General features: G+C 40.4%; 1 protein-coding gene across 7 annotated transcripts in view; it reads right to left on the bottom strand.

Annotated features, from left to right (window-relative positions):
• The window catches only part of trpm6 (transient receptor potential cation channel, subfamily M, member 6), a 31,190-nt gene that overhangs the window by 718 nt on the left and 3,713 nt on the right, over positions 1-26,759 (bottom strand). For 2 of the 7 annotated variants that reach the window (XM_046841888.1, XM_046841886.1), the window contains 37 exons: positions 25,044-25,114; positions 24,911-24,967; positions 24,144-24,318; positions 23,844-24,057; positions 23,650-23,774; positions 23,366-23,537; positions 22,670-22,844; positions 21,216-21,339; positions 17,613-17,685; positions 17,403-17,494; positions 17,180-17,314; positions 16,554-16,610; positions 16,262-16,402; positions 14,259-14,351; positions 12,927-13,183; positions 12,597-12,825; positions 12,300-12,455; positions 12,031-12,162; positions 11,663-11,791; positions 10,704-10,955; positions 10,354-10,528; positions 10,157-10,271; positions 9,693-9,886; positions 8,099-8,231; positions 6,159-7,021; positions 5,906-5,982; positions 5,678-5,777; positions 5,522-5,568; positions 4,493-4,557; positions 4,367-4,392; positions 4,228-4,278; positions 4,029-4,094; positions 3,522-3,811; positions 1,867-1,949; positions 1,530-1,735; positions 1,378-1,429; positions 309-418 (listed from right to left, as the gene is read on the bottom strand). In XM_046841888.1, the coding sequence (XP_046697844.1) occupies positions 309-418; positions 1,378-1,429; positions 1,530-1,735; positions 1,867-1,949; positions 3,522-3,811; positions 4,029-4,094; positions 4,228-4,278; positions 4,367-4,392; positions 4,493-4,557; positions 5,522-5,568; positions 5,678-5,777; positions 5,906-5,982; positions 6,159-7,021; positions 8,099-8,231; positions 9,693-9,886; positions 10,157-10,271; positions 10,354-10,528; positions 10,704-10,955; positions 11,663-11,791; positions 12,031-12,162; positions 12,300-12,455; positions 12,597-12,825; positions 12,927-13,183; positions 14,259-14,351; positions 16,262-16,402; positions 16,554-16,610; positions 17,180-17,314; positions 17,403-17,494; positions 17,613-17,685; positions 21,216-21,339; positions 22,670-22,844; positions 23,366-23,537; positions 23,650-23,774; positions 23,844-24,057; positions 24,144-24,318; positions 24,911-24,967; positions 25,044-25,114 (5,512 nt within the window). Of the gene's footprint in view, positions 1-308; positions 419-1,377; positions 1,430-1,529; positions 1,736-1,866; positions 1,950-3,521; positions 3,812-4,028; positions 4,095-4,227; positions 4,279-4,366; positions 4,393-4,492; positions 4,558-5,521; positions 5,569-5,677; positions 5,778-5,905; positions 5,983-6,158; positions 7,022-8,098; positions 8,232-9,692; positions 9,887-10,156; positions 10,272-10,353; positions 10,529-10,703; positions 10,956-11,662; positions 11,792-12,030; positions 12,163-12,299; positions 12,456-12,596; positions 12,826-12,926; positions 13,184-14,258; positions 14,352-16,261; positions 16,403-16,553; positions 16,611-16,941; positions 17,021-17,179; positions 17,315-17,402; positions 17,495-17,612; positions 17,686-21,215; positions 21,340-22,669; positions 22,845-23,365; positions 23,538-23,649; positions 23,775-23,843; positions 24,058-24,143; positions 24,319-24,910; positions 24,968-25,043; positions 25,115-26,759 lie in introns of those variants that run through there. The other 5 variants (XM_046841887.1, XR_006924714.1, XM_046841889.1 and 2 more) reach the window with 5 other exon arrangements.

The following is a 26,759-nucleotide window of genomic DNA, read 5'->3' as shown; positions in this document are numbered from 1 at the left end:
CTCTCTTGATACGAGAGCGTCGAGTCGTCTCATTTTCGAGAGAATGATTAATAACTAATCAAAGCGAACGCACAAAGCCCTATTAAATATGTAATCAAAGAAGGCTCTTGACATGCCAAACATCGGAAGCCCCGCCTTTGCGTTGCGTTTGTATTCATGCTGATGCAATGATTTCCTGCTCATTAAGTTGTTTTTTTTGTGTTGTTGTTGTTGTTGATTCTCAACTTCTGGCTTGAACATTTTTACTTATTTGATTCAAAGTTTGCTGTTTCTTAGAAGTCTGAGACAAAGAGATAGAGAGAGCTCACCTGTAAGACCAAGTTTCCTGCAGCATGAGTTGCATGTGTGTCTGAGGACGAATCTCCGGATCGCATTGTCTCCCATATTGGCAGAGCCGAACGCCAAATTTCTGTATGAGCTACAAAAACAAAGGTCATGCTCATCCATCATAACCATACACATACAAAAATCAATTATATTTTTCTATTTATCAAATATAACCCCTGGACAGTTCGGGCAGTTCCCTGCCTAACCACCAGAGGCCACCATTGCAGTGTTATATACAGAGTATATATACCCCCTGCCTTGCCTGATTTATGCCTCCTAACTAGTCTTTATTGGATTTGGAATCCAAATTTTGATACCTGGTTGTTTTACCCTTGTGACTGTTTCTTAGCTCGTTCTTTGGATGTTCCAAGTCATGTAAGCTATATACAATATACGGATCAAAGTTTGTGGACATCTGACCAAAAGATTGTGTGCTTTTTAAACATCGGATTCCCCATTTTTGCTATAATAACCTTTATTCTTCTGGGAAGATGTTGCATAAGATAAGATTTTGATTGTGGAGATTTGTGTAGAGATTCATTCAGCCACAAGGGTGCTAGTCAAGTCAGGTACTGATGTAGTTGTGTTGAGGAGGCCTGAAGTGGATTTAGCATTCACTTTCTTCCCAAAAGACTTCAATAAGATTGAGATCAGAGCTCTATAGCTTGAGATCTTCCAGGCCAAATCATGTAAATCTTATCTTCATGGAGATATGGCTTTGTACACAAGGGAATGGTCATACTGTAACAGGTTTGGGTGTCCTAGTTTAAAAGACAAAAAATGTCATGCTAGGGACATCTGATACAGTTGTGTGCCACTAAGTTTGTGGTAACAGTTTTGGAAAGATCTAAGTTATTGGAAAAGTCAGGTGTCCCAATACTTTTCAATTTAATCTACATCTGGAATAGTCCCTTCAAGATCAAGGTGCTATATAAAACAACACATAAAGGACATGAATGTAGAGTGTATGTTGTAAAAAATTGAATACTAAATAAAGGACATGTAGCTTATTGCAAGAAAACTAAAATGAACATCTTTTGAAACACAAACCCTCTATCAAGCGTTCTGATCACAGCGGGGTCTGTCAGCTCCACCCCAACACCTGCGAGAACAGTAACAGTAACGTTCAGCATCGTTCGACATGTATATTCGACTTACATTGAAAAATGTGCTGGACATATAAATAAAGCTGGTGTATATACCTTGCAGGTCAAGTACCAGGAGCTCTCTGCCTGTATACTCGTATGTCCAGTGTGAGAAAGAAAGCACTGTCTCTTCTATGCCACAAGAGGGTGCGATTTCCTCTCCTGTGTTATTGTTGTATTTCCTGAACTCGCCGTTCATGCTCCTCTCTATGGTAAGCCACTGGCCTTTAGCCTGCCAGTACAACAGTGAGACATCCAGAAATCTGAGGAAGTGGCAGACACAAAGAGAAAGAGAAAAGAGAGAGAGAGTGAGAGAGAGGGAAAAAAAAAGAGTCTGAACTGTCAGAATGTGTCAGTACTTTTTCCAAAGCACTTCTGCTAGATTTGAACGAACCTGGGGGAATGAGGAATAGAGCTGGGTTTGACTTCGTTAAAGACTTGCATGAGCTTCTGGGCTGCTCTCTGCTGCTGGATTTCCTGCACGAATAGAATAATAATATATGATATGAACAATATTACAGATCAAAACAGATGTTATGGAAGAAAACTAAAGACAACAGAAAAAAGCAATAAAAGGACAACTGTACATACAAAAAAAATATAGAATACATAATTATGACAATGTAGGAGAAAATAACAATCAAAAACATGTTGCGCATTATTATATAATGAAGAGTTTTCGTTTTTCTGCCTGAGGAAAGAAGAAGGAGTGTGCTAGTACCAATTTTTAGGAGAATAGGGGAGATGTGCAGACCTGCAGTAACTACAGGGGAATAAAGTTGAATAGTCACACCCTAAAGTTATGGGAAAGAGTAGTGGAAGCCAGGCTGAGAGAAGAGGTGACCATCTGTCATCATCTTGCTTTGAGAATGTTGATGGAGAAGTATAGAGAAGGTCAGAAGGAGTTGCATTCTGTGTTTGTGGTATTATATATGAGGAAGTCAGGTGTGTCAGAGAAGTATGTGAGGGTGGTGCAGGACATGTATGAGAACAGTGTGATGGCAGTGAAGTGTGCTGTAGGAACGACTGGTTCAAGGTGGATATTCGACTGCATCAAGGGTCAGCTCTAAGCTCTTTGCTGTTTGCACTGGTGATGGACAGATTGACGGACAAGGTCAGGCAGGAGTCTTTGTGAACTTTGATGTTTGCAGATGATATTGTGATTTGTGGTGAGAGTAGGGAGCAGATGGAGAAGAGCCTGGAGAGGTGGAGGTACATGCTGGAGAAAAGGGGAATGAAAGTCAGTAGGAGTAAGACAGATGTTTGTGTGAATGAGAGGGAGGGCAGTGGAGTGGTGCAGTTGCAGGGAGAAGAGGTGAAGAAGGTGGAGGAGATTAGGTACCTGGGTCCACAGTGCAAGGTAATGAAGAGTGTGTTAGAGAAGTAAAGAAAAGAGTGCAGGCAGGGTGGAGTGGGTGGAGAAGAGTGACAGGAGTGATTTGTGATAGAAGAGTATTTGCAAGAGTGAAAGGGAAAGTTTATAAGACTGTGGTGAGACCTGAGATGTTGTATAGTTTAGAGACAGTGGCATTTAGGAAAAGACAGGAGGTGGAGCTGGAGATAGCAGAGCTGAAGATTTTGAGGTTTTTGTTGGGAGTAACGACGATGGACAGGATTAGAAACTAGTTTATTAGAGGGACAGCGCATGTAGGCCGTTTTAGGGAAAAGGCGAGATTGAGATGGTTTGGACATGTGCAGAGGAGGGACATGGGGTATATCGGTAGGAGAATGCTGAGGATAGAGCCACCATGAAAAAGGAAAAGAAGAAAACCAAGAAGGAGGTTTATGGATGTGGTGAGGGAAGACATGCAGGTAGTCGGTTTGAAATAGGCAGATGTAAAGGACAGGGGGATATAGAGATGGATGATCCGCTGTGGCGACCCCTAACGGGAGAAGCCAAAAGATGAAGAAGATGATGAAGTCAAGTCAAGAAAAGTTTTAGTTTTTCCTCAGGACGAAACCTGAAGCAGAGCCGTACAAAGAACACACATTGTGTGTGTCAGATGACATGATGAATTGATATCCTTATATTATTTACAGTAGTATTACCCTTAAACAGAGATGAAGCGTTGTGCTGTTGGGGAACTCTGTCTGCCACATGTGCACCACGTCCTCGTGGAAGGACTTGATGACGTACACACAGCCGGGCCTAAGCACGTCTTCTTCGGCCCAGGTGCACAGCACCCACTGTGCGCGTCGCAGCCCGCCGTCCAGCACTCCCAGCTCCGAAACGGGCTGCAGCACAGCCGCCTGACCTTTCTGACACCATGAGGAAACGCTGGAGAGCATGGAGTCTGGCTCGGCCTCCTCCAGGGTGTAGATGTACACTTCCTCTCCTCCTAGACAACGCAGACACCATTTGAACATTGATATCCACCAAAGACACAAATGAATAAAGCAGAGAAGCAGCTTCTCTTTAGATCTCGAGTGCAATCGGGTCAAGTAGACCCGCCAAAATGTAAAAAAAAAATATAGATTGGTATTTTTTTTGTTGTAATATTTGTATTCTCAATTCTACAGTGCATTTTCTCAGATAAACAGTATAGTGTGACTCACCCAGCAGGGACACTGGTGTGAACGGTATCGTATGTGCTAATCTCATCAGGTTGTTCCTCTCCATAGCTGCGGAATCAAATCACAGAAATGTTGGTCTATATGACACACTAAGCCCATAAGAGTCACATGAGGCCTCATTTGACTGACAGCCAGGAATGAAAAAATAAAATAAACACAACGTAATCCAAGCCAAACTTGCCCGAGTAATGTGGGTCCAAATCTTCACTCGACTTAAACACGGAGGCTCGAGCTGAAACAGAATAAAGACGAAAAGGGGGTGACTTTCAAAGTGGAGGGTTTTAGAAACAATTATGCTGAAGAATGGCATAAATACTTACATTCAACTGCTACCCAGCTCTGTACACTGCACAAGAATACAAAAAAAATTAGCAAGTGTGTTGTATTAAACAAAACTCTTAAATAGGTTTTTTTTGCTTTGTTTTAGTTGGCAATGTGCAACTTACGAAGAACGCCGGCTGACTGAGCGCGCCCAACTGTTCCAAACTGATTGGTTGGGGCTTCTTGTGTTCTAGTAAAGAAAAACTTTACTTTTCACTAATAAAATTTATAACTGCACTTTTATAAATCCTTTTGAGCAGAGGAGTAAAGAGAACTTGAAAATCTTAAAGATACCTTACTCCAATACTGAGAAAGTCACCAAGTCCAATATGATTTGAGTTACAGTACTTAACAGCACTTGAATATTTGACTCAATTAAAAATAGGCTCAAAGATGAACTAGTCCTCAACACCAAGACACACGTTAGTGCAAAGCCAAAACCAGTTGATTTGTAAGGTTTGATTTGCTAAAATACAATTCAAATTGTACACCTCAATACCGCATGAACCAAGACCAGAATTCAACATTCCAGAATGAAACAAAGATAAAAAGAGGAGGTTAAAAAAAAAAAAAGACAAAGTAGTAAAGCAAACCGTTTAAAAACATATCTTCAATTACCAAAATAAAATGACAGCATCACGTCACAAAGTAGAAGAACCGCTAGTATTTAATGAATAAATCAAATGAAAGTAAATAATTGTAGATAAAATAAAACTAAATATTCAGAGCTGACTAGGATTTAATGCAGCTCTCAGTCTCAGAGAGATTTTTATTCGACTTCAACAAAAGCAGGTTCTTAAAGTTTTTGGACTGAAAATGAGGCCAGAGGTGCTAAAAAATCGCTCACAGGCAGCAGATAAGTTGTCGGGGCGTGTTGAGACTTAATGACGTCCAACGAAGGAGCAAAATGTAATTGGTAACACTGATTTTCAGTTAAGATATAGTGGAGTAAAATATACATATATTGAATCATAAACAAGTTGAATGCAGAGTAAAAGTCTTTCGCAAAAAAATTGCTTAGGTACAGTATCGAAGTGCATTTACTCAAATACTTTACACCACTGCTTTTTAGTCTCATATCAAAACCATCTTGACCAAATCATTGTTTATGGTACGCATAAAGTACCGCAAATGAGGGAAAAAGAAAATCTCACCTGGCCCAATGTGAATGACTTCTGTAAGAGATCCACATGATCAGAATCTGAAAACAAAAGCATTGACATTTAAACGCCGTGCATCTCATGACTGGATTAGTTCAAATATTGGCATCATAGAAGAAGAAGAAGTACACAAATTTTTTATTGGCGTACTGAGCTGAGAAAGACTGACAGATGATCGGAATTTACGTCCGGCCATTCCCTTCCCTTTCCGTCGGCTCCTTCGGCTTAAATCTCTTTCCAGTCTCCTGACCTACATAGCCAACATTATGAAAGTTCATAATACATTACAGTTCATAATACAGCACGGAATAAAAGGTGTGATAAGGCAAAAAAATTAATAAAAAATTGCCATGTATCATACAAAATGTCTGTTCTTACATCAGCTGCTTCTCCTTCTTTGATTTTAACACACTTCCTGCCAAACGATCGCTTTCTTTCTAAGATCCTGTAGAGCTCTGTCAATGCCGAGACAAAGACACGTCAGTTAATGTTTGCTTTATCCCTATCCAATCTTATGGTAGGGTGTCTTCAAACTTTTGTCCATATAATGTATTTTGTAAGGATTAGAATTAAATTATGCTAATCATCACGCTTAATAGGAGAATACAGAGCTGTCAAATAGACACAATACCTCTATCCTTCTGGACTGGATGAAGTGGTACAGGTTCTCCAGATACACTGTGCCTTTTTGTAGGCGTGGCCAATGTCTCCACACTAGCAGACAGTGAGCGGCTATGCCCCAGCTCACTCTCTACAGCAAACGGCCACTTCCTGCCCAAACGTCCTTGTCTGGGCATGGCTATCTCACTGTCACCGCAGAAAGCCGGATTTACAATGCCCAGCACGCTGTTCCTTTTGGCTCTAGTGTCAATAAAGACATCATCGTCCTCGTCCTCCTCCTCCATAGACTCTTCCTGGCTGTGCAGATGTTGTGGTTCACGATCCCAGACGGTAGTGAGGGAGCTGGCACATGACTGTCCAGGTGACCCGTGCAGGTCTGACCACAAATTAGACAGAGATCCGTGCGAGAGACGGAATCCTACAGATGAGTCTCCTCCGAGTCTCTGTCTTGGTCCGATATGCTCCGCTTCCAAATTTCCCAGCACCCACTTGAGCTTGCTGTCAAAAAAGCTGCCCGTACCCACTGGTGAATGCTGTAAAGAGCTGCAGGACCTGCCATGGCCAAGGACACTTGGCATGGAGGGTGGATTGCTGTAGTAAGCCTTAGGAGACAGTGAGATGTGGCTTGCAGTGGTGTTTCCACCAATAGGAGATATCTGCGAGTAGGACTTAACTGTGATTCGGGGGCTGGGACACAGGTGGACAGCTTCCTGTTGCCTGATATCAGATGCTGAAAGGAGGTTAAGAGTGTCCACTGCAAGAGCAGACATGTCCTGCAGCTGACCGAGGTGGGCGTCCAGGGTCTGCAGGTTCTCCTGGATAAACTGCACCTTCTCAGATACCTCAGCTAATGTACCCATCATCTCCTCAGTCCTGATGGACACATACACAAGTTTATTCATTTTTGGCTGCTACCTAAATACATGCTTTGTTAATAATTAATAATTGGTGTTAAGACAAAACTGGAAAGAAATCTTGAAATGCGATTTTCTGGTGGATCACATTTTCCTAATGTATGTGTAGAAGAAAATGTCAAATTTGGAAAGTTGTAATGATTGTGCAGACACCCATATCCAAAGTGACTTATATTTTATCTCGTTCATACAACTGCGCAGCTACGGGGTTAAGGATCTTGTTTAAGGGCCCTGCAGTGGCAGCTTGGTGGTGCTGGGATTTGAACCCATTACCTTCCCTTCAGAAATCTACAACCTTATCCACTAAGCTTCCAGGATTTGAACCTATGACCTTCAGTTCCAAAGTCCATTGCCTTAACCAAAAAAAAATACAATATTCGAACAAAAGATTGAGGACACCAGACCATAAGATTCGAATGTGCTTTTTGAACATCCCATTCCACACTTTGGTCACAATTGGCTCTTCAAATAAGCTACACTCAACTAGAAAGATGTTCCACAAGATTTTGTGGTGATTTGTGGAGAGTCATTCAGCCACAAGGGTGTTAGTGAAGTCAGGTACTGTAGATGAGTTGAGGAGGCCTGGGGTGCAGTCAGAGTTCCAAATCAACCCAAAGGTGTTCAGAAGTCAGAGCTATGTAGCAGGCCACTCAATACTTTCTTACTTCAACCTATGTAAACAACTCCAACCCATGAACCATAAATGTCTGGAAAATTCAAATGTTCCAAAAAATGTGTCCCTATAGTGTATCTATCGTCTGTGTGGTTCATGCAAATACTAAAAAACTGTTTTAGCTTTTAATGTCGATTAGTGAGCTAGAGTGCCACATGTTCATTGACCTACAGCTCTCTTCGCAGACTCTTCTCTACCCTTGAGGTCAGACCTCCTGTCTCGGAGTCCTCTGTAAGTTAACCGTTTATGTGTTAAGTAAAGATCTGTATGTCTGTATGTTTAAGGTAAATACTCAAAATGAGTCAAGTCAGTGCCGAATGGCCGGGGAGGTTGGAGGGTGGGGCAGCTGGGCAGAATACATACTTGTCGGCAGCGAGGCGAATCCGGTTTAGCTGGCTGCAGTGCTGACTCTCATGTTTGTCACAGAAATAGCCAGCCACACATTTTTCCTCAAATTCAAGCAGCTTCTTCAGATCATCAGGAGCCAAGAATAGTTCTGCAAGAGAAATTCAATTCAGTCCAATTTGTATAGCACTTTTAACAATGGACATTAAGGCAAAGCAGTTTTGCAGAGATAAAAAGATTTAGGAATAAGTTTTAAAAGGTATTCCTAATAAGCCAACTAATGACAAAACTCAAAAAGATACAGTGGAACCCGGTTATGTCGATGTCCTAGGGGGTCGCCAAAAAGCATCGAGGTAACCGATGATCGAGATAAACGAAAATCAATATGGCGGCAATATATTAACGTGCTTGAAATTTCTTTATGTACATGATGTGCGTTAATAAAGGAGAATGTGCATGCACGTGTTTTTGGAGGGGTTTTTACACGACAGCGTTGCCGCGATTTGTTTGATGAAGGCATGCTATAAAAATGTACATACAGTACATGTTTGTTAACTGTCAGGAATCCCCCTGCCACGCCCCCTTCGGCGTGGCAGGTGCTTTCTCGGCCGCTTTCTCTGAAGCTCCCAGCTTCAATCGCGCACATATGGTGCTCGTTTAGCATCATCACCAGATCCTATTTAAACTTCCACACTCTCACTGTCCGTTATTGTTGGTATATGTTGGTTCACGGCGGTCGTTGTTATCGCTCATGTATCCCGCACGTGCCTTCCCACCGGCACTCTCTCAACGGCTGCTCTTTTCTTCCCAAAGCGCATCGCGGATTCCCCCCTCCCGATCCTGCCGTTATTCATTCTATGCTTTTGCTGCTCATCCCACGTTCTCCCGTGTGCTGTTCAGCGCCGCGCTTCTACTTTCGCCTCCCGTTCATCGCATAACATTTAACAACAAAAGGCATATGTGCACTAACTAACAGCAGAGATTCACCAGTATACAATACAACACCTGTAGCAGCTGTAAGCCTTGATTTTTCCGCCACTTTCGCGAGTTAATCTGCGGCTGCACCGAGATAACTGACGTTAAATGGCAAATTTTTCCCCCTCTTGTGCTCGAGATATCAGGGTTCGGCGACATAAAAAAGTCGACATAACCGATAAAAAAATGCTTAGAAAAAGCGAGAATTTGGCGGTTCCACTTCAAAAACGTCGACTTAATAGGGTTGTCGAGGTAACCGAGGTCGAGATAACCAGGTTCCACTGTATTAAGAGATATTCAATACGTACAAGAATGGCTCATTAGGCACTTTTAAAGGAGCTGTCTGTTGACATTGTGATGACCTTCTTATATTACTTTCTCATTACTCATGAACATTTTTTTTATTGATTTTTGTCTTCAAGAGGACCTTCTACTGGCATTATTACTTAAGCAGACAATTCATGCTGTGCCTACACCTAAATATAAGTTTAACCTTAGCCTCGGCAACCAAAAGGGAACACTTTGGCATGTTTCATTCCTTATTTTGACCACAAGGTAAATATTTTTGGATGTTTCTATTTCTAAAACATTATTTTCAAAAGGTTCAAATGCGCCCCCCTAACTACCCCACACTCACTAAGGCCAGAGCCGCTGTCATGTGTGGATGTCCGTCTGTATTTCTGCCAGACTGCTTTCACCCACAAGGCCAAATGACTCAGGATGATCAAAGGCGGTGGCAGGAACGGCTTTTTGTGATAGGTCATGATGTAACGATAGCGGTTGCACCTCCACAGCTGGTTCGATATGGTCTTCATGTGGATGTAAACATTACTGCCGGGCGAAAAGAGATGACGATGCTGTTTCAACTCTTTTTTTTTTTTTAAGCATTTTTAGTACAAAAAAAAACAGAATACTGAAATCTTATGATCTGGTTAATTCAGATGAAGAGTATTTTCAGGCTTTTATAGTTGTAGCCAAATCTTCTTTCTCCAGAGCCTCCAGGAAATAATGGTTTGAATAATTCTGCAAGCAGCATTTTTTGATCAATTCCAGGGGGTTTGAACGCTTTCCCAAACCACAGTATTCACAGCTGGCACATACTTGTAGAAAGCGATAAGGAGGTTGACCATGATGATGTACTGCATGAAGAGGTAGACAGCCTGCAGGAGGGGGTTGAGGAAGGAACCGGGAGGACAGTCTGGATTTTCCTCGCATGCTGTAACAACAGGAAAAAAAAAGCATAAAGTAATATAATCAACTCAGTTCTGGAAGCTTATATCTTTATTTTTGTTACCCACGATTAATCTCTGTAGCATAGACCTCCCCGAACATCATGAAGTAGGGCTGGAAGAGCACTTGCTTCAGCAAATTCCAAGACGGCTCCTCGTGTGGATTCAGGATGGACCATCGAGGTGTGCCGAAACTTACCAGCACAATGCCCATGATGACCACAATGTAGAACATGTTCTTCATCTGGAACATACACACAACCAGACATGTATTATTCTGAATTAGATTTCAAATGAACTGCTTTGACTATTTACTTTGAAATAATACTGGCATTGATTCATCCTTACAAAAACATATAGATTGTGTCTTTTGGTGTGTTTAAAAAATGGCCTTTTGGATGACGAAAATTCAAACATACCATGTTGGCGATAATGGTAAGGTAGGGTCCGGCTTGCTGGTTAATGGCTAACAGGTCTAGCAGACGCACAAACCAAAAAATGATGTCCAGGCAGTAAATGATGCGGCCCGATGTATGGATTAAACCTGTGTACCAGCGCAGAGCCATGCCCGTGAAGAAGAGGACGATGGCGACAAAGTCGTTCATGTTCCAGTATTCGCTGAACCACACTTTTAGCTTTTTGCCAAACTGTCTAGGCTCAGACACGCACACCTAGATAAGAATTATCACATGGTAGAATATATTTAGCAATTAAGGGCACAGCTTGGTGTGGAAAAGTGTGATATCTTCTTTTTTCCCTCTGTTGGTCACTAGTGTCTATGCTACGGGATGAAAAAAATGTCATCAAACATTGACAACCAGCTTGAAATTTTGCTAAACTGTGCCAGACAACCAGATCAATGTTTCATTTTCTTGTTACTTCTCACGGCTTTTCTCTCTACAAATTCAGACAGACGCATATTTAAGTTTAAACAGTCTCGGCATTCGTCACGTTTGAAGCGTACTGTAAACAGTTGCATTGGGTGAATTATTAGCAACACTTCGAAGATAATTTACACCTACGAGATGAACAGGCACAAGAAGAAAATGGTCCTGTTTGAGAAAACTGGTATAGAGATAAGAAAAGACCTTTGATTCCAGTCAAACAGATAAAGTGTGCCTATGGTTTATTTTTTAACAGCTATGGATATGAAAGGAATCCTGAATAGTCAAACCAAGTTAATTTACATGTAGCACTCAAAACACTATTTATTATGAATACCACTGATATATTCATATCATCAACACCGTTGTCATATCGGTCTACGTTCTCTTGCAGAATATGTGCAGAATATATATTGTGCATGTGAATTGCAAAATGAAAAGTAATAATCTCAGGCATCTAAAGGTAAAAACTGGTCAACTTTCTTCAGATTCACCTCCCTGATCTTGTCTATCGTCGTGGAGGAGATGTAGGCAATGACCAGCCATTCTGGGACGCTGGGTCTCGGCTCCATCCGGACCAACACCGTGTAGGAGAACAGTGCAAGGAATGTCAAGTAGGACATCTACAATGAACACACATGAGACACACTGCTTCTCAGAGATCAAGGAAAAGAAAGTAGAGAGAGATCTTGACAAAGAAAGGGACACAGATCAACAGTGTGGGTCAGAAAGTAAAGGAAAATAGACAAAAGGTGAATGAGAGAAACATTGGAATAAGTAACAGCTAAATGGACAGAGAGTTACAGAAAGAATGTAAGCAAAACAGACAGGCTGAGAGGAATACAGTATCTAAGAGACTTACGGTATGAGCCCAGAATTTGACCACAGGTGCATTATAAAATTCTAAAACCTTCCTAGACCAGGGTAACCACCATGCAACAAGGCCTGATCTGTGTGTCACATTGCTCCTCCCTCTCTCTGCATCACACTTATCCTTCAGAAAGAAAAAAAATGACGAAACATACATATTATGGTATATATTGTACAGCAAAGGCTTGTTAGCATAGCTTTATGTAATGAATCAGCTGTACATAAGAAGCAAGGCAATACTGAGTAACATAATTTGCTCACTGGTTGCATCACGTCCTCAGTTTCTGGCTCTTCTAAGCTTCCGGTATAACTCCCAAACTGCAGGGCCTCCTGACTCTGAGGCACGTGGGACATCTCGGCTTTGCTCTTAAACTCTAGCAGCTGGATGCCAACAGGAAGCAGGATACTCACAATGATCTGTGTGTGGAAATTTTGGGCTCTGACTTTGTATGTCACATCAACTTAATGATACCACTAATCAATAATTGTGCTAATAACACTAATCATATTGTGAACCTTATAGTCTTATAGAACCTTATAGAACACTATAGTCAACACCTTTAACCAGGAGTTCTTTCTCATGTTCAAGCGGCCCATCCACAGATCAGTGAGGAGCATCTGGGTGCAAGAGTGGGCCACAAGGGGCCTGTGGCCAGAGGCCACTGCCATTTGCAGGCAGGTGAAGTTGCTCCAATCTGTCATCTCCCAGGTCAGCAGCTTCATGGCCATGCGTTCATTCTCCTTGAAAGCCTTGTCCAGAAGATCCACAGCAATCTGGCCAAACTCTCTTGAAGAAAAGACACACACAAACATTGTACTTTGAATTTTACTCACACTTCCTGTGTTTAAAGTTTGTATTGTTGTATAGCCCCAAAAAGGGATACTGACAAAGAATATTTCTTCAGTTCATCAGTAATGCTGTCATCCATGTTGCTTTCTTTGGCTTCACTGGCCATGGCCTGGTACAACCTGCATGCCACCACAGCTCTGGCCATGGCCTGCATGCCATGCTGCCACAGGAAAAGGGCCAACTGCTGCCGCCGCTTTAATACTGCCCACACAAACAGGTCATTGAAACTGTAGACAAACAGGGATGAGTCGCTCTGCTCTGCCTCCACATTATTAGCCACAGATTCAGATTTCATCTAGAGCATAAAATAAAATAAAAAAGAAGTTTTATTTGCCTCAATTGGCATATTACTGATGACCTCTGAGAATCCTGCCCATCAGATAAAAGCCCCACTCAGTGCTGTTTTGTAATTTCTGTCAATTTCCCAGCATCCAAAACCGGACATTCTAACCCCTCTGCAGAAACACACTCTGATTTGGTTTGCAAGATCTCAAGTTGCCTGTGCAGATCTCAATCCCACTGATCACTTTTTGAAAGAGTTGCAATGGTGAATTCACCCTAGGCATCCTTATATGACATCAATGTCTGACCTTACTAAGTCTAATGCAAAAGCTTCCCAGAACAGTGGAAATGTATTAGAACAGCAAAGTTGGAGTAAATCCAAAATAGAAACAAGTACACATGAGTTTCATTGGCTAGGCACACACAAACCTTCATAGGATCATCGGATAGGATAGTTGTTGTTACCTACAAATGATCTATGGAACTTGTAATGTTGCCTCTGTAGACAAGAACTTGCCACTTAATAGCTGTAGAAAACTAGCATAAAATATTGATGTTGTAAACCTACAAACTTCAGATGCTGCACACTTCAGTCATACTGCAATCTCAAATGCAGTAATGTCTCAAACCTCTGTTCTGGTGTCTCGTTTAGCTTCTGCTTCAGTCTATGCTTTTTGCCTATAGTCAAAATAAGTGTCAAAATCTCCCAACAGCACCTTATTCTGTGATATATATTAGTCTCTGTTCCACCTCCTGGATTGATGTTCCCAATTCCTGATCTGTTGCTAGTGCTAAGTCATGTTCCTTCCAGTGTTTAAGCCCTGGCCCTCAGCCCATTTGTTTGGTGTCCCCAACCCTGTCTATATGTTAACCCTAACCAATCCTGTCTATATATAATCCCATTAGGTTATTCTAGTTCGAGGTTCTCTTGGTCCTACTCAGGTTGTAGTATTTTCTATTTTCTCAGTCAGACATATCATGTTTTATGTTTTTCATTAAACCAGGAAGGTAAATTATTAAATGTTTAACTAAATAAAAAAAAAATGTAATTTGATTTACAGTGAGGATTTATTTTTTATTCAACTCACCTTGCATCTGTATGGATCTGCAGTTCTGTAGAATTGTGAATTTGTTTCCGACTGCTCCGTTCTTCTGGATGCTGAACGCTTCTGACTGCCTTCCTAGCCAGCATCGCAAAAGCTCAATAAATCAGTTCTATTAAATCTACATCATGTTTTAAATCATTTGACCGGGGTGACTATATGACCCTGTTCGTAATATGTAAAAAAATCTAGATATGTGGTAATTAAAACAGACAACCGTGTGACTACAAACTTGATGTATGCTATTTTTTTTTAAGTCAGTTGAGAACAAATATGTAATGATCAAAGGGGTCAGATTCCTGAAAAGTCACAGCAGTCTAGAGTTTGATAATTTTTCTGTTTGAAGTTTATTAAGATCTGGACTTCTAACTTAAGTACAAAAGATTTAACAATAATTATTCAGGAAAGTTTGGACATATTTAAAGTTACGTTATGCTAATGAGTGTTTTCTGGGCTTTCCTTTTAAATGACATGCAATTTACTTGCTTGAAGTTCAAACTTTACCCCATCTGCATAACTCGTGTAACTGTTAGGAGTGATATTTTAACATCTGCATACCTTCTTCTATGTGTGCATGCACATGCAAGACCCTTTGACACTGGTGACAAGTGACATTCTGACCATACTATGAAAAACCACGTAGTGTGTTCCTCTTCTTGCTTTGTACATGTGTTACTGTTTGATTCTGCAATACAGCTTGTGAGGACGGTCTGAGATTGTGGGGACCACCTACAGCTTCATACTTTTTATTCTGCATTAGCCCTATTTCTGCTTTTCTGTCCCTGAATGGACTTGACCAATTTCCATGCACTAGCGAACTCTTTACTAAAGACCTGCCAAGCAATCTTTTCAAACTACTGCTCATGCTGGACATGGGCAATATGATGGAGAGAATGATAAATTCTGCTCTTTCGATATCCTAGCCAGTGACTGATATGGCATTATCAGTATACGAACTTGCAGTCTCTGGTAGTTATGGGGGATCCTTTTTAATTGCGATATTTGGAGTCCGATTAAACTTGTTTCTAATGAGCTATACCTTTTTTTTCTGGTTTGCAGGCTAAGAGCTCTTTAGCCAGCTACAAGAATAAGTTTAGTCTATTCAATATTTGCCCTGTAATTATATCCAACAACATGTCTCTCACAAGGTGTGGTGGGTTGGCACTGCCCTGGAAATTTTGATGATCATACAACTGAGTCACAATGCATGGTTGAGTACTAAGTTCACTATTATAAACTCATTAATGGTGGTATTGTCCTAGTAATCCTGCAACCATAAAGTCAGTAAGCCTTCAAATCATTGCCAATATGCTCCAACCACAGCCAGCTAAGTGAAGTGACTTCAGGTGTTGAATCAAGGAGCATTCACCATTTGGTCTCCAGACAAGAGCATGATTATATAGGGCTCACTTTTCTGGTCACTTGGAATGCACAGAATGCTGCACATAGAATATGCTAAAAGTTCAGACAGGAAGACACCAAGCTGTAAACGTGCAGGTATAATCAGAATTGAGGGTGAGGATAAATTGCCAAAATAGTATCCCTTGAGCTTCCTGAGCATCAGGTGTTTGAAATGATAGGAAGTGGAAGCTAAGTGGATAAGATGGTGGACTTCTGATCAGAAGGCCATGGGTTAAAATCCCAGAACCACCAAGCTATGTGCCCTTGAGCAAGGCCCTTAACCCTCAATTGCTCAGTTGTAGAACTTGAGATTACTAAGTCGGTCTGGATAAGGGCATCTGCCAAATGCATCAGATGTAAATGACTGGAATGGTGGAGCATAAAAAATTTGTAGTAAATTTAACACTTTCACTTATAAACCAGAACCTATTAGAGCTCTTGAGATGGTTCCAAAGTGGAATATCTGCCATTACAGGTGTTTTTAAATGTAAAAGTTAAAATATGTCCATGTGATGTAAAGGTGTAAATAGTGATCTGTGGAATTTCAGTATTAACTCCTAAGTGTCATGTGGTGTTTATGGATAGACCTTTGGTTCACCATGGATTCGGTTATATACAGCTTTGAAGCTCTTGCTCCTGTATGTGCTCCGATAAGCTCCTCCTATTAAATATTCAATCACCATGCCAATATCGATCAGAGAAATCTTATAGCTCCCAGGCAGACGACACTGGAGAAACAAAAGGATGACACGTTGAACAATACTTTCTGAACAAAAAAAACAAATGGCTTTCAACTCCATTCCTTATACATCACACATTGGTATCACAATAATACAATTACAGCATTGCTATTTTATTACTGTTTAATTTAACTCCTACCTGCTTGGCATCCTCAACTATATGGCGTAAGAAGTGATCTGTGCAACCTTGGTGCTGCTGTGAAGGGAGAAAGACAGTTCATCAAACAAATTTAATTTCCAGTTATAAACAACAATTAGATTTATTTATCTAATTTAGAGCAGCTTTACATGTAAACAGCTCTATTTTCTGTTTTCATTTTTAATTGAAAAAAGTAAGAGATTAGTTTTAGAGTCCTATGCAAGCAATGCAGCTACAATATCCTGTGAAATCTAAATATAATTTTATATATATTTTTATTTAATATTTTTATTTAAATAATATATAAGTAAATTATATATACATTTATAATGAATTCTGAAAATGAGAGTACACAACATGGCCTTCCTTAGATTTACATGGTGTGTCTACAGTAGTGTCAGTTCTTTTCAAACCGATAAATCATTCGATTTGTGAATTACCATGATCGAGTCTGGCATGAGTAGCATCTAAAAATGGAAATACATTTTCATCAGACACCATTTATCACTTTATACTAGTTAATCCAATTCTACAGCGATGCAATAACCCTGAACTGTCACTATTTACGTCTAGATAAACAGTCTATGGAGCCTATACAGACTAATTAACTGTAGCAAATGCGTTACCATGTTATAGAGCTCCTCCAGGCGAGACACTGTCAGGAAGTGCTTCATAGTCACGCCTTTCTCAATGAGCAGCTTTACAAAACTGACACGGTCCATCAGCAAAGCGTTCAGCATGGCATGTTCCAGGGCCCCCACCTTCAAATCCACCACACCGGCATTATATAAGTACAACCCTTATCACATGACGCTATTATTACATCATATGCTGTGTATCATACTGCACCTTCCAGTGGTGTCCGTAGACCAGTACATGTTGCTGAGCAATGTCAGCTCGGTCCCAGGCCAACGTTACACTCAATTGCTCTTCCGGGGTGCCTAGAAACAAAATGCATTATGAGATAACATCAGGATGAGTAGGTAAACCAGATAAAAGGCTGTTTGCATAGTTTTGCCAATAATGGTATAATGGTATAAGAAACTATGTTTCTTATACCTCTTAGTGAAGCCGTCAAAATAGCCACATCTGCTTCCACATGGTCCTCTGATTCTGAGTCAAAAATGGTGATCTAAAAACAAACAAACAAACAAAAAAGTTAAATTATATGTCAACCAAATCTTTTATCATTAACATTATTGCAGTGCAACTGTTAATGTTTATTTTTTCCAAGAGGACTTTGTTTAAAACAAATTGTGTTATTGCATATACACCGACGATTCACTTTATTAAAAAGATCTAGAAATCTGCTTGTTTGTGCAGATTTCCAGCCAATCGTGTGGAGCTTCAGTAACTCCTCACATTAAACATCAAAATTCATACCTCTGTGAGTTTAATGAATCGTGCCAAATGGGCTGTATTGGGTATTTTAGAATCTCTTGGAAATTTCTAAAGTTCAAATCTCTAGAGTTTACATACAACAATCCAATGATTGGACGGTCTGCAGCCTAATTTTTTACTAATGAGAAAAAAAAGAAAATTTTTATTCTAAATGAGAAGAAAACTAATGCCACAATTTCAGGTAGGTGACCTACAACAGTAGAATGTTAGATCACTACTAGACAGCTAATGACTGAAGAAAGAACCTAGGATTTTGTTTTCTTCATAAGATGGTAAAAGTACAGCAGTTTCTTGAGTGAAATACTCAAACCAATCCTGACACCACCAACCATGCCACAAAATCTGTCTCTATTCTAAAGAATTTAACCTGTATCTTCAAAATCGAATGTCTAGTGGTGCTGCAAAACGATTGGCTGATAAAAAAAAGCACGGGTTCCTAATAAAATAGATAGCAAGTGCAGTCAATGAAATAAATGCAATTGGTGCTTTTTTGTTCCATTTCAGCCATTTTTCTGTTCATGACTCTTATGACTGGATGGATAGTATAACAAAAACTCACAGAGACATTAATATACAGCGTTTTTTCTAACGGTTGCTGAAAACTCAGCAAGTTTCTTGAAACCAGGTATTCTGCTATGATGTATATGTAGACACCTGCATTCATAACTGAACCAGATACACATCAGGCATCCCCAACAACAGCTACTATTTACCAACACACACAGATTCGCTATCAAAAGGTAAGGGGTGGGGCAAGCAAAAACAATGATAAAGCACGAGAAACAGTGAATCTGAGAAGTGTGTGATGAAACATGAGACGTGTTGATCTGTTGCTTCAGTACATACGTTTTCAAGTCACTCATTACAGATATGAAATCAAAATTTGTATTCACATCGACATTAGTATTGAGAATCAATGTGATTTTCTGAACAACCCTGGAATATTTGAACCTGTAGCACTGGTAGGAACGACAGGGGAGAAAAAAGGACACGGTATGACAGAGATACGACCTTGTAGAGAAGTCAGACACGCAGACACAACAAGTGTTGCATATTAATAAACAAAATAAGAAAAGAAAGAAAGAAAGCAGACAGGAAACAATAGAAGGTAAACAGATAAAGAGAAGTGGTAGACGCAAGGTTGTAATAAGATGTCTGGGCATTTATACACGTAAACAGAAATGATTCAAAGCCTTGAAGCTAGAAAAGTAAAAAAAAAAGAGTCAAAACACTAAACCCATGTGTTTCAGGATGTGACATCAGCATATCACAATTGTTAATGAAACTAAAAAGTGCTTTTGTAATCATTTTCTAGTATCTGTCTGTTTACCCTCATTTATAAGATGAAAGATAATTTGGATTATTTCAAATTACTGGGATTGTGTCAGAAATATTCCTCACTAACTTTATGGTCAAATCGTCAATCTGATCTACTTTCGCGGTTAGGGTCAGAGAGAGTGATGCTGCCCGATTGAGAAAAAAGAATTGCAGTAAATTAAGTCCAATTTGAGAAAACTAATGTTAGAATTACAGGAAAAAGTTGCAAAAAAAACATTTTTATGTGATGAAAATGGTCTTCCATACAAACCTATACTCAAGAAGAAAGTGAAAAAAATATATACACATTTAATTTCTATACGTTTAATGGTGCAAAAGTCAATGTGTATTATTTCTTTCTTGGCAGATATCCTGGGAAATATGTAGATCATGAGATCAGATGTAGAACAGTTCATGTAGAACAGTTCAAACCTGAACCTGATCTTGCAATATCCCTGCCAAAATCTCTGATCTCCCCTTCAACCACTGCTTGCAACCTCGGAGTAACGACGGATAATCAGCTGTCCTTACATGTTGCTAACTCTTGCAGGTTTCTTCTCTACAACATCAGAAGGATTTAGCCATTTTTGTTCACACAACCTGCTCGGGTGCTCATGTGGAGTTTGGACACTGGAACTTTTTGAGTGTTTAAAGGCTCTAGCATGGAGAAGCTGATGTTGGATCTATGAGGATCGCAAGTGTTGGGCTATTTTATGAGTTGTTTAGTAGCTCCTGGTTCCATAATCTCAAATTACTTTATAAGACTGTAGAGTTAGTTCTCACTCTCCAGAGTTCTGTATTGTTTATAAGAGTACTGTAAGACTATAATCACACTCTTGATGTCACCCAAATGAGGATGGGTTCCTCTTTTGAGTCTGGTTCCTCTCAAGGTTTTTTCCTCAAAAAATCGAAGAGAGTTTTTGACTGTCACAGTCGCCATGGCTGCTCATCAGGGATAAACACACCGTTCACCTTAAACGTTAAATTCTGTAAAGCTGCTTTAAGATGTCTGCTGTGAAAAGCGGTATAGAAATAGACTTGACTCGACTCGACTCTTTCAGGCTCTTGTCATCTTGAGACTGGACTGCTGCAACTGAATGCACTTCTCTAAATGCAATTCATTCTCTGCAAATGATCGAAAACACAGCTGTGTGACTTGTGTTTAACTTTCCCAAGTTCTGCCACAGAGGTGGTGGAATTAATTTCTGAGTTGCTGAACAGCTGAGTCACTGCCTATCTTTAAATGATGAGTGAAGACCTACCTCTTCCTGTAACACCTAAATAAGCACTTATTTCCCTTTTTGTTTTATGTCTTTTTTTAAAATGTGCTATAATTCCTCCCAACAGAGTTTTAGGCTATTGGTACACTACGTTTGTAACCAGTAAACCAGTGGAAACCCTGACTATCTTCAAGCGACGACTGAAGACCTACCTCTTCCTGAAACACTTAAATTAGCACTTTCCAAGTTTGCTTTGTAAAATTCAAGCATTATACTTATATTAAATTTGTGATCTTGCGTACCAGTGATTTATTCATTGCTAGAGATTAAAAGCACTTTTTGTACGTCGCTCTGTATAAGCGCGTTTGTTAAATGCCGTAAATGTAAATGCAAAAGTTAACATATATATATATATATAAAACTGAAAATATAGCCTCAGTGTTAGTGTCTGAATGTGACTGAGAAAACACATTTGAACAATTGTGCTACAGTATGGGAATGTACAGTATGTTGATGTTTGGATGAGCCTTTAGTCATTTTTTAGACACCCCTATCATAATGTGTTTATGGTGATAAAACTTCAACCATACTGTTCGCAACAAGCCAGGTTATCTCCAAGGGTGGAGTTTTGTTGAGAATGGGGACACAATGAGCCCAAATGCTAAACTGAGTAAAAATTAATAGTTTAAAAACCAAAAGGTGCTTTGAGTAGGTCCATACTCACCGCCTCTCTGTGCTGCATGCAATGTTTAAGCAGAGTGAAGAGCTGATATGCCTTCGCTCTTGCTGCACCAAATACGTTCTCGATGCGCTGCAGGAAATCCTCCTTCATATTCGCATCAAGCTCCCTATAGGACAAAAAAGAACAAACACAAATAAAACCACGCTTTATCCAGTTCAGTGATGGTCAGGGATTCTCATTGTGCTGTTTTCATTTATTAGGCTGGCGTAGTGTGTTTCTCTTAAAAGCAGTTCAAATGTGGAAAAATGAAAATGTGGGTTGAGAACGGTTTATCTAATAAACGTGTAAATCTAAAGTTCTCAATGTTAAAAAGGCAGAAGTCAATTATTTAACAACCAACACTTATAGGCAAAATTATAACGTAAAAACTAAAAACAAGACCAAAATCTACAAAGAAGAACAAACAAAGGAGAGTATTAGTGTGTGGGAAATTAGAGAGAAACAAAATAATTTTCAGGATGAATGAAAACAAGTTTGGATACTAGAACGGAGGACGGAATAGACCAATGACAAAACAGAGCTGGAGACAAGACATAATGGATACGCATAAAAACATTGACATCAATGTGGACTAAGGGGTTAATCTTTAAAGAACAAGAAGAAGAATAGCCTTTATTTGTCACATATACATTACAGCACAGTGAAATTTTTTCTACATATTCCAGCTTGCTCAGATGCTGGGGTCAGAGCGCAGGGTCAGCCATGATATGGTGCCCCTGGAGCACAGAGGATTAAGGGCCTTGCTCAAGGGCCCAAGAGTGGCAGCTTGGCAATACAGTGGCTTGAACCCCCAACCTTCCAATCAGTAACCCAACACCTTATCCACTGAGCTACCACTCCCCTTCTCTGGTATAACTCCCTCAAATGCCTGCAAAAACGTCCCTTCCCACTCGTCTATCCCTCATGGGCCACACATCCACACTAGACCCTGGGTTTAGAGGCAGGCATTGTTTTTTTTTGTGAGACTGGGGTCCAGTTGCTAAAACAAGTGGTAGGAGCCCAGGCACCGAACCCTGGCAAGAGCAGTTAGTAAATGAGACCAAGTCACTGCTGCCCCGTGAGATGAGTAGATCATGGACAGTTAGACTGGAGGGGCACGCTCTAGGCCCTCATGCTTAGATTGATTCTGGGAGGCCACCACCAGCTGCCCTTATCCAGAGCGACTTACAACTGAGCAACTAAGGATTGCACAAGGGCCCAGAAATGGTAGCTTGGTGGTGCTGCCATTTAAACTCATGACCTTCTTTCTTAAAGTCTGATGCCTTAACCACTGAGCTACCACCTCCATTACAACATCTCTAACATTGCAACCTGAAACCAAGAAGGCTTTAAGCTCCACCCACTTTCGAATCCACCCAAATTTGATTCATACCACGTGAAACTGCAATTATTTATTTATTTTTATTTAAGGTGACATTTTCTTTTTCAAACCACACCTGTCCGCTGCAGTCTGCTTGTGGATGAGAGACAGCAGGTCTGCGGCACGGCCGGTGCCCTCGAACACGATGACTGGAACGGGAGGAGACCTGCTCACGTACTCCAACACTGTGGAGAGCACTGCAGGACCTCCCTCAACCACCACACACACCAGTGGAACTCTTTGACCCAGCCCTGAAATACACACCCACACGAAATTTACATCAGAAATCGCATACATTTGTAACAATCCTGCATTCGTGTCAGATGAATTTTATCAACATAACGTGAAGAAGATTACGATAAAGTGAGTTTAACTTGATAAAAATCATTTTTAATAAATGTAATCATATCACACTACTATGTATGATTTGCAGTGGAGAGAATTCTAGGTACAACAAACCATATATAAAAGAACTACTAAAAATGTACTATTATTTTTCTTTTTAGATCAAATTCGGTGACACAAACATCGATGGTAGCTCATAAATGCTCGCGCGTGATTATGGTATTTATGGGAACAATAGGAAAAAGCTCTTTATGTCGGGTGGTCATACCATCATGCATTAAAATCCTGTAATGCACCTGTAGTCATGGACTATCTTTAACTTATAGAATAGTACAACAGAGTGTTGTACTTTACGAGTGTTAAACCCTTAGGCAACCTGCATAGAGAGAAGATTTCTGTTTATACACCTGCACACAAACACACTCACTGGGGTGGATCCTCTGTCGGTGGATATGCCTCTCCACCTTTCTCCTCAGCTCCTGCTGACCTCCAGCTTTACCCAGAGTTCCATCATCCACTAACAGGAAGTGCGAGTGCATGCCGTTAAGACTAGAGCGCTTACTTAGTGGATTCCCCAAAGTCTGGTAGTGCCTCAGGACCTGGTGCACCGGAGGGGTATAAATAATACACAAGAGTGATTCTACGTCACGTATCATTTCTCAGGATTATTGTTATGAGGTAAATATTGTAAGGTTGGAATAAAAAGCTCACGTCTAGTCCGATGAGGTCAGTGTGGTTCTCAATTAGCCCCCATGGTGTAATCCCTATCACGGTTCTCTTTCTACGCTCGTATGTACCATAGGCTTTCACAGCATCTCCAACATACATCGAGACACCTAATTCAAGGAAAAGTGAAAATGAACCCAATTACATGCACGCATAAACGAAAGTCAGTAGACGCACACCTGTATTAAAGCCATCGGTGAAGATCCAGGCTCCTGCAGTCTCTGCAGCTTTAATGAGACCCTTGCAAAATGCTTGCCCCACTCTTGGGGGTAAGGCAAAGTTGTCTGTCCCTCCATGCACTGATATTAGCAGCTTGGGGTGTGCCATATTCCATTCTCTCAACATTAAACAGCAAAGCTCCTCGGGTTTGGCATCACATGACAGACGCACATACTGTAAAAATAAAAAAGTTATGTACAGTAGAACGTCTGTGTTTGAAGATAGCAAACAAACAACATCCATTCCTGTCCTTAGCGAACCTTAGCACGACAAGAACACTTGTTGCTGCCTTGGAAGTCGATGGATCCGAATGCATCAGTGGGGCTGGTTTTGGTGTGCTGAACAACACACCACACCTCTTCTTCCTCAGACAGAGGGAGCCAAGAACTGGAGTCGAGCTCTGAATGCTCGCCAATCAGTCTCCCGCAGCAGCACCTGAGAGAACGACAGATGGAAATCTGTACATAAATACTGCTTTTGTTTTATCTACTATCTTTATGATTTATCCAACAGCATATAAATAGAATTTAAAAAAACAACATATGCAATAAATAAAACTGCACTTGTATATTAAAGCATAGAAATCACCAGATTCTTTTAGTGTTTGTGAAGATTCTCAATCATCCAGGTGTGGATATCTGGAAGTTGAGTCATGTCAACTGGTTGAATAAAAATTTCTCCCTAATCTTATGCAGCTTCTTCAGTCTGAGGGAAGCTAGCAGGATTCCATAAAGTTGTATGCTCGAGGGTCGGCGATCATCCCCTCCCTGTATAAGCTCATTAAGGGACAAGGGGGAGTCAGGAGTAAGGGGAGTCATTAGGCTGTAACGAGCCCAGAGACAGAGAGTAAGGGGAGAGTGTATAGACCCTGGGGCATACAAATTTGTGGAATTCCCTCAGACTGAAGAAGCTGCTCGAATAAGTAGTGAAATATTTCGATCCAATCAGATAGAAGACAGTTGACATGGCTCAACCTCCAGACAGATTGTACTAGGAATTAAAAAAAGAAATATTAAAGGGTTCATACCGGACTAGGTTTTGGCAAACATGGCAAACAGGAAAACACCTGAAAATACAGGAAAGGCTTCCATTAAAATGTAATACAATTTCAACAAACTCTAAATGACTTGCCAGATATAGTGCACAACCAAGAAACCTACCTGTGATGTTCTCTTGATGCTGGTAAAAACTTTACACACTCCCGCTTATTAAAGGTTGTCTGGATCCATGACTAGAATAATGAGAAAAACGCAAGAATAACTAGAAAAAATGATGGCACTACTTTATTACCTTTATGGACTATATGGGCAAAGTTAGTATATGTGACCATCTGACCAATAACACCCATTGATGCTTGTTGAACATGGCATTACCATGACAGTCCCTCTTTGCTGTAATAATAACCTACTGAGCAAAAGACTCAAATTCTTCTACTCCAATCTTGAAAGACGATGTGTTCTGGAAGACTGCATTGTGTACAAGAAAATTGTCATGATAAAACAGGTTTGAGCTCTTAGTTCCAGTGAAGGAAAAATTGCAAATACACAGAAAACTCTTTGCGGCATCTGTTTAAGGAAGAACGACTTGTTTGGGAACGTACTTTTGACCATATATCAAAACAGCATTTTTGTACATTACAGCACAGGAAAATTAGGAAGCTGGGGTCAGACAGGATACAGTACCCCTGGAACCTTTCTCAAGAGCCCAACAGTTGAAGCTTTTGGGTTTCAGTTGAAGCTGATACTGGGCTTGAACCCCCAACCTTGCAATCAATAAAACCCTTTTGGCTGTCTTCCTTCTCTCATACAGCTTTCATTTATGTATGTTTATGGAACAGCTCTGAAGAGGTAGACTTCCCACATGCTGGCAATTTGTACAAACACCAAACTTGGCCTCATAGCTTTAGTTTATAGAATGTTCTGCCCTGAGTCTTAGACTCAAAAGAAAACAAAAATTCACTGTATACAAGACTCACTGTAATTATTAATACCAACAGCAGCAAATAATTATAAGAATTACATGCAAATCAATGTTGGCATACACTGATTGCTCAGAATCAGAATCTACAAAAAAAAATGTTTTAAAAAGAGATATTGCCACGTCAGAATCCACGGTGGCACAGAATCAGCACTAGGGACAGCAGCAGCGAGACTTTCTAGCCAGGTCTGTAACAAGTAGACATGTACCAAGATAAGGTCAGGGTTGGTCTGAGAAGGCAAAAACTAAAATCAAATTGGATAGATTATTCAGCATAAGAATAATCTATGACTACAGCTTGATATTTAGCCGAAAACCCCACAAAATATCACTATCCTTATTACATCCGGTTCTCAACCTTGAATAGTATGCAGTGCAGTGTGGTAGCTGAGGATGTGCGGAAAAGTGCCTTGGACTCTCTTAAATAATTCAACCAAATCTTCAGATTAAGCAGCTTTGACTGCTTGACATATAAAAAGAGGTCCACAATTGGAAAAATTCAGCTTGGAGATCTGGTCATGATCCACATGTAAGTCGTTGCTGACCTGGGTGACCATTACACCATTACTGGGTCTGGTGACCTACCAGTAAACTCCGACTGACCAACAGATAAGCACACACATATTGTTGAACCAATGTCTGCTTAGGACAATGTGGCTACTTCTTCATCTTCAGGAGGTCTTCATTGCCACCTTTAATTGTGGCTTACCATTTATCATTCTCTTTCACCTCTTTAACTATTGCACCATCAGTCAGTTTTAACCACTGGTCTTAAAAGCCAGTCTATAAGGTGCTTATTCAGTCTATTGTCCTCTTGGCATTGGACTACTAAACTTTACTACTGAAAAACACATCATCAGATCTCTGTAACTGATCCAGAATAAAGATGAACACATTTT

Source organism: Silurus meridionalis, chromosome 27 (assembly GCF_014805685.1).
Source record: "Silurus meridionalis isolate SWU-2019-XX chromosome 27, ASM1480568v1, whole genome shotgun sequence".
Taxonomy (NCBI): Eukaryota; Metazoa; Chordata; class Actinopteri; order Siluriformes; family Siluridae; genus Silurus; species Silurus meridionalis.
The sequence above is the reverse complement of the archived record's forward strand: the minus strand, read 5'-3'. Positions and strand labels throughout refer to the sequence as shown.